Genomic DNA, 16,974 nt, shown 5'->3' on the forward strand with positions numbered 1-16,974 from the left:
ATTCTATTCGTAAATAAGAATAAGGGTTTTTCCTTACCTCTCTCTTCGATGCCTAATTCTCCGGAACTCTTCAATTTTTCACGTTCGATAATTTGTCCTCTGTCTTGAAGGCAGGACATTTATAAAATTTCATTGTGAAGTTTTATAAATGTTGCGTCTGAGGCACTTTGTAGAGACCTTAAGAAGAGCGTTAAGGAGGATAAGTCGAAGCGACACGGCCCCATTGCGCTTTTTCTCTTGTTATATTATATATTTTATACACAACAGCGAATTCGTCATTTGTTAATTTTTCCTTGTGTATATGTAATATATTACAGTTCAACAAAAGTCGTGTGCGTGTGTTATGTATGAGAGAGACAAGATTATAAATATTCTTCGAACATTATCTCTCTGTGTGCGTGATTAAAGGACACTTCTTTTTTTTACAGGGCACTTGCATGTTTTCTCGAAAAATCTTTCGAATAAAAAATCTACAATGTACATACATATCGGGCTCTCCAGTAGAAAGTCTAGCTATAAAAGTATAAAACATAGTCGCATTATTCTCTATTTGCTAACTCGTCGACGCGGCGATCACGAATTCTCGAGATCTAACGTTAACGATAATAAATAATGGCTTTTAAATACTGATGTACAAATTGTTTGCGGCTTACAGCGTAATAATTAAACTATATGGCAGTGGTCTCGCTATTTACGCGTAAAGTGTCACCGTTTGCACGCGTCGCGCGTACTTGCATGCAACGAAATTGTTCGTGCCATCGTTTGTCTGCCACGGCGAGACCGACGCGTACGGTCTCCCTCTCTCCCTTTTCTTTTTCTTTTTTCTATCTTCGTGTCACGACGATTAGCCTAACGAAACGGTCTACGGTTTAGCATCTTTTGGCTTTGTTAAGTCTTAAAGAACGCCTCGTCGCCTGCGAATATGGCACGTTAATCCCGGTGCGATTGTTGAACCAACGCGGCTCCTCGAGCAATCTTTGGAACTAAAAGCGCTGAACGCCGAGGTAATTGTCTTCCCTCTTCACGCTTCGCCATCATTGAACCGGGCAGGAGCTCAGGTGGATGTTGTGCAGTTCAGCCATGTCCGTCCAGTCTCGCCTTTCCCCTCTTATCATCACATTCCTGATGCACCCGTTGAAGTGGTCTCGCGTTAACAATGAGCCTTTCTGAGCGGTTGCTGAAAACAACGAAGTAGTATTGGTTAAGCTACTTTCACGTTCTTTCATTTATCATATAGGCTTATGTACACACCAATGTGTAATGTAATTTAACGCAACATTCATTTACCTGGTATACCGCCTATATACAACGGGCCGGAGAAGATAGAGCTATTGAAATGATAATTGACGTTTGTGGGCAGGCCGTATTTTTGGTCCAGCTCGTCCACCTTGAGCGCCAGTTCCTCGTCGTTGTACACGGCCTGGATCCTGTGCCATCGATTGTCGCAGATTGCATAGTGACTGGCGAATCCCTGCTCCACATACAGTGGATTGTTGTCGCCCAGATCGCCTGACATGATCACCTTACCGTTGTTGAGTTCCAGCGATAGAGAAGGCGAGCCACTGGGTGCGGTAATCGACAACAACACGCCGGACACCTCCGACGTTCTAAACTCCAATTGAAGTTCAAGCACGCCGTCCACCTCGAAGTTGTTTCCTAAAAGAATATAAAATCATTATTTTAAAGATCCAAAACGGAATAGAAAAAAAATTCGTACTTTTCGATGTTTCTTGATATTAAAATAAGAAATGTAATCTTCATATTTTGTATTGTTTATTAAGATGCCATTATGTTTTGCAGTAAAAAATATCATATTATTTTAAGTTTTAAATTTAAAAGATAATAAAAATGATATGATTCGAATTGAAGCCGTTTTTTTTTCACATCTATTGAAATATTCTGTTTAAGTTTCTCTTATGTTTTATTAGTAGTTTCATGACTTACGATAAACAGCGTAAGCCTCGCCCTGGAAATACGCTCCGCTCTCGACGCTCGGGAAGCACTGACCGACGTTGAAGGCTCTACTGGTGGAGCCTACCATGTCGTAGACGTTTCCATTGATCTTCAAGCCTCTGATACATCCCTTCAGTGTCTCCAATCTAACGACCACTTGTTCCGGGATGGGTGTTCCACTTTCCGGGAGACCACCGATATACATCATGGACGCGAGGCCGATTTTCCTCGGTACTTTGAGGACGCGTGGTGTCTGACTATCCACTAATAGGGTAAGCTTCCTTTCTTCGTGACTGATGACGACATGATGCCAATTGCCGTCGTTAAACGGTGTTTTAAATAGTATTTCCTTCTTCTGTTTGCTTTTCACCACCAAAAGAAGCTGCCCGTCCCGGATGAGCACCATCAGATAGTGCTTCAATCGAAGACCCTGTAAATATGCATTTGTAATAACAGCGGCTATAATTTTAATTAATTAAAAATTGCAAAAACTATATTTATGTCAAAAATTGGCGCTATAAAAGACGGACAATTTTTGTAAAATGTATTTTATTAAACTTAACGAATTTAATAAAACAAATTCAAGCCGGTGCAAATAAAATTAGCAAAATAGTGATTATATAAGGCAGGTTTTTTTTACCGGAGTGATGAACAGCAGTCCATTGGGGTAGTACGTCCTAAAGTCGAATTCTATCGCATATTTCTTCTCCCAGAATTTCTTGAAGTTGAGATAGAGCTGCGTGTGACTGTGCGGCTTATCGCCGAATTTCAAAGCACCCGGTTCCAGCGAATAATAAGGCACTTTCTGGCATCCTTCGGGCTGCGTGGACATCCCGCGAGACAGTGACGCCGATGGTGTGTAACTCGGCGTGTCTTTCCCCATACTCGGTCCGGCACGACCGATTAGAGCGTGATCGAATTCAATTGCATCGTCGAATCGAAGATTTCTAAAAAAAGATACATTAATCATATCATACAAAGTGTCTCCGTGATGACACTACTTATAATTTTAATGCGCCGAGATTTATGGCATAGTTATCTTTCAAGTAATTACAAGCAATATTTAATTGACTTGACTTCACGACTTACAGATCATTGAAAATCACATCTTTGATAGCACCGTACAGTGGCGTGTTAGTTGCGACCATTTTAGTATTATTGATGGGAGCCGGTAGCCCACCAAAGAAAAGTCCCCTGTGTGATTCGGGAGCCTTGATCGCGATACTACTGCGTAATCTTCCGGATGTTTGATACGCATCATCGATTCTCAGCTCTACTTCTTTTCTTTTTTTAAGGACGGTGACCGAGTGATATCTCCCGTCGTTAAAAGTGCTGTTCGATTGGAGAACCAGCTCGCCCTGGCCGGCATTTAAGCGTACTTGCACTTGTCCGTTGAGAATGCACACGGAGTAATAGCTGTTTCTCTGAAGAAACAAATTCAACAAATTAATTTCAATTATCTTGATAATTGTAATACGCAAATAAAGTTTATTTTCACTAAATTTTATACGCAAATAATATCTTGTTACATATTTTAATTATATGTTTGTGAATAATATTATAATATGTCTTTTTATTACGGATTTACTTAGAATAGAAGTATTTAAGACTATTTTTTTACATTTATAATACATTTTTTTGTGCACTTAATTTTAGAAATTCTTTTTTATAATAAAAGAAATTAAATGATATTAAATTAACAATAGCCTTACGTTTGCTGTTTCGTTGAGATTATCTTTTATTCTGTGACGTTCGAACGTGGAGAGAAGGAGCATAGCTGCATCTTGCATGGTTCTGAAGGAGAAGCTTAAAACAGACTGGATCTTCCGCAAAGTGAACGCGGAGTGTTCGAGATATCCATCCCCATAAAATCCGACTATCTTCAATGGCTGCGACAATAAAATAAATTTATGTTTAATTTTGATGGCATGCAAAATATTGTAGCTACATCTAAAGAAATTCAAATAGAATGTTCAAAAGTTAGATCTACTTTAAAGAATAAGTTAGAAGATGACAACATGTACCTTATTACCGCAACTGGATTCTACCCCGTAATACTGTTCGGCCATTGGATCGTAACCTTCCTGTACTATGATATTTGCCATGCATCCGAGGAACGACACCTGCGAGGGTAACATCAGTTTCTCGGCGCGGAAGCTCGGCGGCAATCCGCCTATATAATACTTAGCCTGCGCCAGATCCGGAATATCCTCCTTCTTGGGCTGTGGCGTGGGCACAACGATTAGCGAATCGTCGTTGTCGATGCTAAGACTGCATTTTTCGATATTATGGCGTGTTTGATACTGACGGGATGCGTCCACTTTTGTCCAGTTGCCGGTGTTATATTTGCGAGTCGAGGATATCTCTTTACTAACGTTCCCGCCGTAACCGACGTCGAGAATCACTTTGCCTTCTCGCAGGAAAATCATGATGTGCTGGTTCTATTAATAATAAATCATACAATAAAAATTAAACTGATTTGTATGAATATAATAAAACAGATGTTTTACTTTAGTATTAGAATGTATATAAATGTGCATAAATTGAATTATTATTTTACATACATAGTTTCTTTACTAAAGTGTAATAATAAAAAAGATTCTATTTTTAAATTTAATTTAATGTGAATTACATCTATTCTTTATTTATTCTCTTTTGACAAAGGATATAAAAAGAGATATTTCTTAATATTGAAATACGTATTGAGAAAAATTTAAATAAATTCGTACCTCTCTGTTAGTGGCCAGAAATAGCAACGCATTCTCGTCGTATGTTCGAAAACTAATTGAGACTCCAAACATATATTTATTGTATGGACCAGACGAGACTCTGTTTCTCACGGCGTAGCCTTCTCCGTTGAAACTGTAAGCTATGTCATCTCTGGCATCTTCCACTCTGTAACATTAATATCATTAATAAAAGAATTAAAAAGGACAATTAAATTTTGGACAATTAAATGTCACATAGGCCAGTATTCATAGTCGGTTCTTATTTTAAGACCGTCTTAAGTAATGTCTTAAGATGCTAATACAGCTTTGTGATTGGTTAATGACATCTTAAGATTGTACTTAAGACGGTCTTAAATATAAGAACCGACTATGAATACCGGCCACAACAGAAAACTTGAACTACGAAATAATATAACTTTTTAACGTCGAGATATAGAATTTATACATATGTAAAAAAAATAAGCGTAAATGCCAAAGAGAAATTTAATAACTTTCATGGCGAATTACCCTTCTACGCAAGCTTTGCAAGCCTTGTCCGGTGCTGTCGTGATAAAATTCCAGAGACCAATTTGTCTTCCGTCAAGGATCACTTGATGAATGCAACCCGGAAGACCATTACCGGCGATTAGTTCCGTTGGTCGCCTCTGCGACTTAGGGATACCTCCTATCCACACTCGGTCCGTAGGTAGAACGTCGAAACGACCGTACTCGGAGTTAGTCATGTTAATGACAGGGAGATACTGCCCGGACGTCGAAGACTGCTTGTGCACGCTCAGCTTGCCTGTGTGTCGCGTTCTGAGATCAAGAAATAACGATCATTTAAAATCAGCTTTTTTTCTCTGGTATCAATTAATGATACCATAATTCTATAAATTATTTTTTACACACCACCAAATTTCAATTGACATTTGTTCATCTATATTAATTAATTCTATTCATTCGGAATAACTACTAATTTTACATTTACGTATTATTACTTACCTCTCAGCCTCGATCCGATACCAAAACTTGTCCTTCTGAAGATCGCCGCTTTCGAGGACCTCAGGATGTGTTAGTGTGCCTGTACCACCACCGACGTTCCACAGGAATCGCACCTTTTTGTCAACTATTTCTAGAGCGACAAAATCGTCCTGGAAAAAGTCGAAATATCAGGATTTTACTTTAATATCAATGCATTATATAATTCTTATTTCACTTTATGAACAAACTTAATTATTTTAACTGCTAAATTGTTGTTCTAGATATATAATATTATCATAGAACGTACATTAATTCCACTAGGCAAGTAAAACAAGGAACCCTCCTTGCGCGCGGTTGGAAGCGCGAATGTTATCACGATCGACGTCGTTGATGAGGGTTGCAACGTCGCCGGTCTGTACGAACGGATACATTCCTTACCCTCCACCGATCGCAGAGAAACGCGAATCTAAAGTTGAAAAAATATATAAAAACTTATATTTCAAAAATCATTTATCACAATTATTTAATCTCAATTAATCAATGCTATATCGGAAATCATAACTTAATTATTAAAAATTTTCTTATATTAAATTAAGAAATCATGATATTAAAGATATATAATAGAAGATTAACAAGCAAGAAATTTTTGTTAATTATAAATTTATGATAAAGAGATATATGGACAAACAATTTTTTATTTTAATCTATAAAGATCCGAGCAAGCAGAAAAATAATTATTGTTCTTACCCCCTCAGCAGTATTTCGAGCCTCTGCAATCTTGTCTTTCAGGTTTTGCAGTTTCGTGGCTAACGTGTCGTTCCACTTGTCGAAAACAGCTTTCCGCTTCATCGCGGCATTCGATAAACTTATTAGCTTCGCATCGGCTTTCTTAATATTGCTCAACGCTTCCGATACTAAAATACAAATATTTCTACAATAGTTTATCATTTTTACACAATATTTAATTTAACGATTAATTAATAACAGAATTTAACAATTGTCCACCAAGTATATACATTTATTTTAAACAGAATTTAAAAAGAAATATTACATTTCTCACTGGCGAGGCCAATCTTTGAGTCGCCTTCACGCTTCAATTCATGCAATTTTGGCTTCAGTCTGTCGGCGATGCCTTGTTTGTAGTAGTCGATTAATCGTTGCGTGTTTTTTACTGATTTCCTTACTTCATCGTTGTCCTCCGAGATATCCAATAGATCTTCGTGCACTGTTAAACAAAAATTAATACAACAATGCTAAAAATCTTCTTTCGAGCCGCATTTCTTGGAATCATTAATAACATGGGATGATTTGTAACATAGACTAACATTTTTTACTATTACTCTGCAACTCTCGCAATTTCACATTTATCTCGTTGTCCTTTATCCCAGTGCTGTTCAACGTATCTTTCAAAACGAGCACGGCTTGCTTCTGAGCTTCCAACACGGTATTCGCATTCTTGACTAGTTTGCCGTGCTCCTTTGCCGTTTCCCACTGTTGCGATGACTTGGCCAACACTTCCTTGGTATCCTCCAACAGCGATTTCTGTCCCGAAGGAGGGAAAACCTTGAAAAAGCATCTACATTACATTTATAGCCGACTCTCAAAATTATAAAACCGTATTAATATGATTCAAAACACAAGATTAGAATTTAGAAAAATCAATAAAAAGCTAACAATTATTTTAAATATAGTTGATATTTTTTAGTTAAATTCTTTTATTCTTGAATACCTGTTAAAATATTTTATCTGAAGCTTATTTTAATTAATTTCATTTCTTATAAAAAAATATTTTTTTTTCTGTGTAAATTTATATGACAGTGCGCGCTTATACATAAATTATGGAAAAAATTATGCTTTAATTTTGTAAACATCTAAAATATTTAATGCCTGATAATTTGAGATTAGAGAAGTTCAGTTGATGAATCAGAGCATAAAAATATCATCAGATTTATCTCAAATTATTCACAATTCAAGAAATTATTTATGTAAAAAATGGAAAAGGAATGATAGAGCTTTTTGACATATTGGCTTCAATTTTTAATAAGGAGAACAATTAAAATGCTAAGGCTCCGAGTTCAAAGAGAATCGCGTGATCGTTTTTTACCTTCTTATGCACGTCCTCGACGGATTCCTTGGCTGCTAGTGCGGTGACTCTCGCTGCTTGCAGGCCATCGACGATGTTCTTGTAGGCCTGGCTTGCCTTCAGAGGGCTGGCCGCAATATCTCGTGTCTCGGCGAACAGACTATTCCACAAAAATGTTATCACATTATCGAGTCATCGACGATTATATCGCTGTCGGTCAGATAACATCACCGGTTTTGGATTTAATGGGATGTAATTATCGATTGAATTAATTATGCTAACAGGATATATGCTCACCTGACATACTGATCGACGTAGCTGGACAAATTCTTCGCATGTTGCACTGCTGGTACCACGTACTTCTCGGGGTACTCGTAATTTAGTCGGTACAGGAGTTCCTCCTTCATGCTCAGTTTCTCCGTCCAGTATGTTAATTTATCTCGTAAGTCTGGGAGATCCTGAAAGTCACATTTAAGAATAAGTTTTTAGAATATTAACACACTAACAGAGACAATAATAATATTCAGAATTATTTATTATACATTACTTCTTTCTTCACCGTTATTGATTTGTTTTCTAATTACTGTTATTAGTTGTTAAAAAAAAATATCTCTACTTGAATATTGTTTCCCGCGTCGACAAGTAGACCGTGAGCCTCGTCGATGAGTTTCTGCCCCTCGGTGATCGTTTGGTTTGTTTCGTCGCGCAGCATCCCGATACGGGCGCATTGGTTCTTGGTCTCGACGAATGTCCCATTGATACGGTTGTACAAACTATCGTAGCTGAATAGCGTTTCCATGGTGTTTTCTATGACCGTTCTCATATCATCCAACTTTATCTCGAAATCTTTAGCGTCGTCCTGGGCGGTTGCCAAAGGCTCAGTCGCGTCATGAAGAGAATTTAGCCATGCCACATATTCGGTAACACCGCTAATTAATTCAAAACATATTATTCATTAATAAATTATTTTAAAAATTAATGTTTTTCTCTTTCTCTCTTCCGGTCCTAAATTTATTCTAGTCCCAAATTTATTAAAATTATTTATTAAATTAAAATAATACTCACTCAAGGAAGTTTTCCACTTCCGTAGTTCTTTTGGCTATATCGACAGATTTTAAATAATTCAAGATTGTCTTCGCAGTTTTCAAGGCTTTCTTGATTTCTATTTTCCTATTGTCATTGCTATACTGATTGAGTTCCGAAATTGTATCTGGAGTTTGAGAGAAAAGATTACTCTAAAAGTATTTACACACTGCAGCGCAATGGTGTTAACGATAATTAAGATAAATTAAAAATCATAATTAAGTTGATACATACCTCCTATGTCTTTTCTCAAATTGTCGAGCGTAACCTTCGCGGTAAAAACATTATTTCTCAAGTCGCCACTTTTGGTCTTCAACGTACCAGTATGTTTCGCATGCTTGTTCAACTGTAAAGTAAAATAAAACGTGAAAAATATTCTAAAGTTTACTATAGACGATTTATAATTTGTGTCGGATTTCAGAATAAAATTCTATAATTTTATATAGAATTTGCCATACAATTTGATACATGTATGCGTATTTTGTTATATGTATGCATCTGATTCTTTAAATGTTTTATTCATGCGGCACATAAAATTATAAATTTTAGAATTCTATTCTATTCTAAATTCCGACGCGAATTATAAAGTAAAAATAAAGGATTTAAAAGAAATTGTACAGTTTGTCACATAATATGTCTTAAATAAGAATTGCGCTATTATTATCTAACAGTATTAAAGTGACATACATTTCTTAACATATTTTCAACATCTTCCGCAAGCTTCTTGTATTCATGCCACGGTACATTTCTCATTCTTTGCTGCAGTTGTGTTCGCAGCTCCAATTCCTCGAGATATGCAGTCACGTTGGAATCGATATCTGACAGTGCTTCCCAGGGGGGTGGAATGTATCCGCCTGCTATGTGACCCGTTCCCTCGGCCAGGTTCTCGGACAGCATCGCGACAGTGTCGAGCAGAATTCCCGTACAATTGTCATCGCAAGCTAAACATCGCAACGCAATGTAAACGAATTTTTGTGTGGTGATGTTATTGTGCAAAGATTAGTAAAACAGAATGACAAATTCTAACTTTCTAGATACTCATACAGATTAATTTTAAGACAAAATCGTTCGGCTTGTGAATAAACTTACAAGTGCAAACGTTGTTTATATAAACGTGTCGATACGCCGTGCACTGGGAGCAATCCCTGCCCGTAGAACCGGGCCTGCATTTGCACTGTCCTGTCTCGCCGTCGCAGGCGTCGCTCAAACTTCCTGCCAAGTTGCAATTGCACGGAACGCATTTGCCGTCCGGAAGGCCAGGAGAGCCGTAATAGCCGTAGGCGCAGCGTTCGCATTTTCTACCGATGTAGCCTGCGGCAAGATAGAGGTAAATGCACGGGAAAAATAAGAAGTACAAAGCCCACTTTACGGACGATTTATAATTCGCGTCAGAATTCAGAATAAAATTCCATTTATGTGCAATACGAAAAAAATTTGAAAAATCAGTATACATACATAGATGAAACCAGGGAGTTCCCTGGATGAAACATATTAAAATAGATTTTTAAATAATTATCTTTAAACATATAAAATTATAAATAAAGTTCTGATGTATTCTGATGTAAATTATAGATTGTGTAAAGTGGACTTAAGGAGAATCAGACATGTTAAGAATTGCATAAAATTTTAAACATAAGCTTTTTTATAAATAAGTCAGTAGGTATGTAATTTTTTTTAGATTTTTTACCGGTTAATTTTTAAAAATATTTATAACAGAGTTCAAGATTTTGTAATGGGTTCTAATGGAAGACTCGATGGCTGCATATCAATTATCAAAAAAGACTGTTAAAAATATTAAAAATTGAATTTTATGTTTAATAAAATCGCAAGATTTTCTGTCTAATTAAACAAATGTTCTAATCAATTTTTTGTAATTTTTCTCATATATGCAATTTTTCACGTTCTTGTCTATTTACCTGGCTTGCAGTGACAAATGGGTTCGTTGTCCGTACGAACCACGCAGGTACTCGAAAATCTCTTATCGACTTGCGGGCATGGACATGGCTTGCAGCCTCCAAACTCCGGATGACCGTAGAAACTGTCAGCGCAAACGTTGCAATGTGCACCAAGCGTGTTTTCTTTGCAATTCTATAACGTTAAATTTCAATATTATATTAATAATTATTCAAACATTAATACTTTATACACGTTATATAGAGATCCGTACTACTTATTTCTTTTTACACGAATTAAAAACCACCCACGACATTAAATAATCTATATATTTATTTCTTTCAAATTCTATTAATACAAAAACATCGGAAAAATATTAGAATCAGAAATCAATTTACAGAAATTATTTGTATGAATAGCAAATGCAGATAATCGAAAGAAAAAGGATGTAAATCCGTAAATATCATACAGATTCGAAGGCTCCTTAGTAAGAAATTTATCTTGTATCAACTCTAGCTCATATCCTTATACACTTGTCTCTCAGCACACTTCCTGTCGCGCTATCATCTTCGCGAATAGTGTACACTCGTAGGAAAATGTTTAAGTAATGCTTACCAAGCAATATCCCGTCTCCCTGTCGCACACCTCGGATCTCCCGTTGCACTGGCAGCGCCTGGCTTGTCCGACAAGATCGATCACGATGGTAGACGTGGCGGTGGTGTTCTTGTACCACCTGTAAAAACCGATGCTGGGATCCTGGCAAGACGTGCCGTTGTATTCCGCCGGGCACTGGCAGATCTCCACTCCAGTCGCCAGCGGTGGCGAGTGCGTAGGCATCAGGACGGCGGCGTCGAGAGAAGCTTCCAGCAATCTGAGCAGCACACAGATTAATAAAGTACCATTAGAAATTCATATTAAAAAAAAAACGTAATAGAATTAACAGATAAAATAATTTTTGTTTCTAAATTTGCTTGTCAAAAATAAAGCATGGAAAGAAACATTGAAAAATTAATGTACAACAATTTATTTTACTGTCTATAATGTACTGTGTATAATGTATTAGTTACGCACGTAGTTTTCGTGAATTCGGCGTTGTCGGAGGCTTTCACGAGGATGTACTGCAGATTTTGTAACGCGACCATTAGAACCTCCCTGGAGACTTTGTAATCTGGTCTGTTTTGTAGCTGCCACAACGACTCGTGGAATCTAAGATAACAGATACATGTTAGTCGTATAGCGTAAGGATTGAACAGTGTTAATAAATCTTTTAAAAAATTCCATAATATGATAAAATCTAATTAAATAAATTATTCATTAAATTCTAATATGATGAATTATACATTAAAGTGTTTAATTCACATTTAATTTACATCGAATCACGTGCTCTTTTTCCTCTTTTCAATTAACCGATTATATACCTGACTTCATAATGATTATCGTTCACTGGTAGATGCAGATAATACTCCAAGACAATCTTATTGTTTCCTTGCAACTGCACCACAGGATATCGAAGATTCGATCTCAGAGGTATCCCACCTTCCGTCGAGGTTTTAAAGCGCAGGAATCCTCCGTAAGAAACGACCTTAAAGGATTTAATGCGAGTCTGATATTTCATGTGTGGTTCAATCACGAGCGAATTGTACATACACAAAACGAGACGAAATACATCTCGACTTATTTTATTTAACGCAGAATTTCGAAACATCTTCGAAAAATTACCTTATCGCCTAGAAAGGAATCCGGCAGTCTCCAATATAAAGGATAACTGTAATAAAGATTTGTGGGCAACGTAACATCGCCATTGGATCCAGGGATTACGGAGAGGCCGTTTGTCACGTTCAATCCGCCGTTCACCGCTGGCAGTACAGTCGTGGAGCCGAAGTTTGTTATCTGTTTAATCGTACGATAATATCAGACGACGATACGACGTATAAAATATTATTTGATAAAACTCATTCGTCAAAATTTAACAGCCGAAACGGATCTTACTATTACATCGTTGACCGTGTCGTTGATATAAAGAACGCGGGGCCGAGTCAATCTACGTTGACCCCAACTGAGTCCGGCCTGCTGACACAGAGTGCTCCTTCCGAAGCAGAAGCACTCGGTGCATCCTCTGATATTGTTCATCGCAAGGCCGAAAGTGCCTTCCTTGCACTGATTGCACTGTCGTCCGATGACCAGTTCCTTGAAAATGATTGTTCAATCAATGTCTTTCTCCAACGTTACGTCGGAAGCAAATACATACATTTTTTTCAAGAAAGTTCAGGATTAATTTCAGACTAAAAAACTCGCAGGGAGATAACTAAAATAATCACATTTTACAATTTTGAGTTTTCGCGAATAGAATATAATGATTTGGAAAATTCGTTCCGCATTCTACAAAGTTTACATACATACGAGCTAATTCTTGAACTGTTTAAAAGGTTTCTTCAGCATCGATTTTTATTCGATACTTTTTTCTCCATTGCGTAGAAGAAAGTCTATTTACACTGTTGAATATTACAGAATAAAATTTAAACCAATACCTTGAGTTAAATAACATTTTGTTATTTTTAACTACCATGTGTCAAAATTTATTATAAAAAAACAGTATTATTTGAACTGTATTGGTTTAATTAAATTAACAACATATTGAGTAGAAACAATGGTGAATGGTTAAAAATGCCTCAAGTATAATTTGACACTGCGAATTTAACAGGGTAAATTTTCTATCTAAACTTTTGCTCCTCCTCGTCTCTCTCACCTTGCACGGGCACTGTCCCTTGTCGTCGCACTCGCAGACGCCGTCCCGGCAGTGCGTCGTGCCGGCCAAGCTGCAGCCGCAAGGACGGCATCTCGGATAGCCGTAGTAACCTTTGGCGCATCTCTCGCACCTGAGCCCGTCGTAGCCGATCCTGCAGGGGCACTGACCCTGATGGTCGCACTGGGACCGCGTGGCGCCCAGGGTGCAAGCGCACGGCTTGCAGCCGACGCTCGGCACCAGGTCCCACGCACCCGGTCGGCACCGGTCGCAGTGCTCGCCGTAGGTCAAGCGGGGACACACGCAGCGACCGGTGTCGGGGTCACACACGTGACCGGGTCGCGTACACGAGTCGCACACTGTGGAGCAATCGTATAGGATGTCACATCCGTTCGCCGGTTTATCTCGCCGAGACTTTATAGAGGTAGCAAAGAACGCGAGCAAAGTCTACTTGGGTGTTTTATAATTTCTTTTTCTCTCTTGTGAAGTTTACAGTCGAGAATTCCGCGCGCTGATATAGTTTATCAGTTACAGAAAAAAAGACAGGCGAGCTTTGTCGCGTATTAATTCTCAGGATCACGCGAGCAAAGATTGTGAAGAAAGTCTTTATTCTACAAGTCTCTTATATTCATCGTTCTGTTTAAGATAGACATATCATTTGCAAAACTTATAGTACGACGAAGAAATTTGCGAGGGGTTTGATTTTGGCTAAGAAACACCACGTTAGGAAAACGATCTGACTCACGTTGACAGCCGTTCAAAGAGAAGCCATAGTATCCGGACTGACAACTGTTGCAGCGCGCACCACCCACACCCGGCTTGCAGTAGCATTCTCCTCTATCACTGTGGCAGGATGCGTTGTGGGATCCCATGGAATCGCAGTCGCAAGATGTGCAGCCGGCTCCCGATGCGAATCCCCAATAACCGACCTAATTTGTCATATTAAATCCGACAATTAGAAATGTCCACCGAGTCGCAAAGACAAACGTCAGATGTGCGAGAGCAGTCGCAAGATTAATCGATATTGTCTTAAAGCTTGCATTAATAGAATAATAAATAAAAAAGAAGAATAAATATTTAAGAATATTAAGAATTGTGACTTGTCTAGATTAGACTCTGCTGGCGTCAGTCTCTTATAGTCTTACATTATCGTATTAATTGTCGGTATTGTCGCGAAGGATCTGTCGAGTGACTTTGATCGCCGGACTTCGACGGACAATATGATTTATCATGTCTGACTATGTCCGGCGGTTACCACTTCTATATTACAGATCACTGGATATTTCCCGATATCTGATACAGTCGCATTACGAAACAGGGCATTTGTCTTCGCTGTTAGATGTCTATCGAGATAATGTACCTCAACGTTACAGATCACCGATCGTGAGTTTATCTTAATCATCGCGTTTGATATTGCTCGATCGAATTCATTTTCTTTTTGACTTGGTTCTTCTAATATTACTTTCTATTATTACCAATAGTTTTACTTAAATAGTTTACTTAAATATACAAATTTAATCTAATTTACAAAACTGAAAATTTACGGCATCTAGTATTGTAGAAAATCGAGTCTTACATTGCATTCGTTGCACTGCCTGCCAATAACGTGTGATTTGCACTGACACTGTCCGGACACGATGTCACAGGCAGAATTCGTGGAACCCAAATTGTTGCAGCCACACCCTGCAATCAGATAAAATATTATGAGTAAAAAATAATAATTAATTGAAATATAACTATATATCAATATATAAAGTTATCGATAAATAAAATCTTGCTAGAATAAATTGAGATATAAACTCTTAATCTTTGTTGAAAATTATATTTTTTGGAGATTAAAAATAAATAACATCATATTTAAATTATTATTTCTATTTAAACCTTAAAATTTTTAAGTAGTAATAATTGCTATCGTTCTATCTTTGTTCATGATAATAATAAATGTCTCGATGCAAAGTGATGCCCTGGATGCCCAAGGAAGCTACAATTTCCGTGTCGGCGAGAGGCGTAATTAAACGATCATCAAGACAAGCGTCGGCAAGTGTCGACAGCGGTCTCATTAATAATTCATATAAAATTATTCTTGCTTTCGCGCTAATTGCGCACTGACGAAACGTTTGTACCGTTTCTAATCGATTAGTGCGGCGCGAATTCTTTCGGGGCCGCCTCGCGCGAAAAATTCGCGGCGTGACCGCGGCGATCGTACTTATAGCTGTATACGCATTCGCCGATTTTGTCCGGCGTGGTCACGCGTGAGCGGCTTGTTTATGCAGCATCGAGCGGATTTTGCAATTAGCGATGCCCGTCGCTGCGAGCGCACCGCATTGTATTCAAATGCCGCAGACGACGGGGCTGTCGTTCTCGCGCGACTGTCGCCCTCTAATGCCGCGGAAATTATAAATTATGCATGGTCGCATCGAGCATCGCCGGCTGAAGCGTATCGATTTCCTATTAACGGTGGCCCTTACAAAGGGATTACCCGCGAGAATTGATTCGGCGACGGCAATCGGCGTGTTTACACACCGCTGCGATTCGTTCGTACGATCGTCGAGACATTCATGCGTGATTATCATGAATAATAGAAGACGATGATAGCGCGGTATCTGTGGAGAACATGATTGAAATAAAACCGATTACATTCGTATATATTTTTGTTCCTTGAGAAATACAGGTGATCCTCGAATACTTGAATTGCGCGGAGTCTCGAGTAGCACAGTGAAAAATTGTGACGACTCTACTTTTTAGAAGTTTTTTTAAAATAAATAAAAAAAATGAATAATCACGCTCATATGTATCAAATACTGTAAATGATAAAGGGCTAATAAACGAGCAACGATAGTTGTTAGAAAATTAACTTCGTGTATTAATATTACCCTTTTTATATTTTATATTAATACACACAGTTAATTTTTTAACAACTGTCGTTGCTCGTTTATTGGCCCTTTATCATTTACAGTATTTTTTAAAATAATCCCTTGGAACCAAATGTCCAATTTTGTATGGATCCTGGAGTCTCGAATTGCACGGTTTTCAATAGCACGAAACGTGATATCCAAAATTGATGTATGAATTCTCGAATAACACGGATTTCAATAACACAGAACCAATTAATAGTGTTATTCGAAGGTTATCTGTATATTCTTTTTAAAGAATATATTTCTAAATGTAACTACAAACTTTAATCCATGGATTTTCAACCGAGGACTGTATCAATTCTGTTGTATAAACCATTAGACAACGTACGACACAAATACTCGAAAGAGAGATAAATTCCTTTCGCGGTGTTTCTCCACCGCGTATCAATTCCGATCGATCATGTCACGCGAGGCATATTACCCTCCCATGATTATGTGCATAATTACTCTTACATCATCGAGTAACAATCGTGTTACACGGGAAATTACATTATAGCCGGTACGGCCTCGTAAATTAATATCGCATTGTAGAGTCCGATTGAATCGGAAGTTATTAACTGTTGAATAGTAAGCGAGATGAATTATTCGCTCGACTGTCCAGGGAATAAAATTTTA

The 16,974-nt window shown here is 37.9% G+C and overlaps 1 protein-coding gene and 1 long non-coding RNA gene across 3 annotated transcripts in view; one reads left to right on the top strand and one right to left on the bottom strand.

Moving 5' to 3' along the window:
* Positions 1–223: 223 nt before the first annotated feature.
* The window catches only part of Wb (wing blister), a 148,677-nt gene continuing 131,926 nt past the window's right edge, over positions 224–16,974 (bottom strand). For both annotated transcript variants that reach the window (XM_071710205.1, XM_071710206.1), the window contains 30 exons: positions 15,021–15,127; positions 14,190–14,373; positions 13,448–13,803; positions 12,691–12,888; positions 12,421–12,591; positions 12,120–12,283; positions 11,773–11,907; positions 11,317–11,572; positions 10,725–10,896; positions 9,898–10,119; positions 9,496–9,749; positions 9,043–9,154; positions 8,791–8,935; positions 8,342–8,654; positions 8,023–8,183; positions 7,747–7,885; positions 6,968–7,205; positions 6,694–6,867; positions 6,390–6,556; positions 5,950–6,108; positions 5,664–5,812; positions 5,190–5,477; positions 4,683–4,848; positions 3,978–4,394; positions 3,666–3,842; positions 3,043–3,377; positions 2,594–2,900; positions 1,945–2,383; positions 1,288–1,656; positions 224–1,177 (listed from right to left, as the gene is read on the bottom strand). In XM_071710205.1, coding sequence (XP_071566306.1) covers positions 1,035–1,177; positions 1,288–1,656; positions 1,945–2,383; positions 2,594–2,900; positions 3,043–3,377; positions 3,666–3,842; positions 3,978–4,394; positions 4,683–4,848; positions 5,190–5,477; positions 5,664–5,812; positions 5,950–6,108; positions 6,390–6,556; positions 6,694–6,867; positions 6,968–7,205; positions 7,747–7,885; positions 8,023–8,183; positions 8,342–8,654; positions 8,791–8,935; positions 9,043–9,154; positions 9,496–9,749; positions 9,898–10,119; positions 10,725–10,896; positions 11,317–11,572; positions 11,773–11,907; positions 12,120–12,283; positions 12,421–12,591; positions 12,691–12,888; positions 13,448–13,803; positions 14,190–14,373; positions 15,021–15,127 — 6,617 coding nt within the window. In that variant the 3' untranslated portion in view covers positions 224–1,034. The remainder of the gene's footprint in view (positions 1,178–1,287; positions 1,657–1,944; positions 2,384–2,593; positions 2,901–3,042; positions 3,378–3,665; positions 3,843–3,977; positions 4,395–4,682; positions 4,849–5,189; positions 5,478–5,663; positions 5,813–5,949; positions 6,109–6,389; positions 6,557–6,693; positions 6,868–6,967; positions 7,206–7,746; positions 7,886–8,022; positions 8,184–8,341; positions 8,655–8,790; positions 8,936–9,042; positions 9,155–9,495; positions 9,750–9,897; positions 10,120–10,724; positions 10,897–11,316; positions 11,573–11,772; positions 11,908–12,119; positions 12,284–12,420; positions 12,592–12,690; positions 12,889–13,447; positions 13,804–14,189; positions 14,374–15,020; positions 15,128–16,974) is intronic.
* On the top strand, positions 2,085–2,563 carry LOC139774772 (uncharacterized). The gene is made up of 2 exons (XR_011718670.1): positions 2,085–2,225; positions 2,333–2,563. It is a non-coding gene; the product is annotated as an uncharacterized lncRNA (long non-coding RNA).

The sequence above is a fragment of the Temnothorax nylanderi genome, unplaced genomic scaffold (assembly GCF_030848795.1).
Source record: "Temnothorax nylanderi isolate EJ_2023f unplaced genomic scaffold, tnyl_v1.0 TNYL_tig0087_pilon, whole genome shotgun sequence".
NCBI classification, from domain to species: Eukaryota; Metazoa; Arthropoda; class Insecta; order Hymenoptera; family Formicidae; genus Temnothorax; species Temnothorax nylanderi.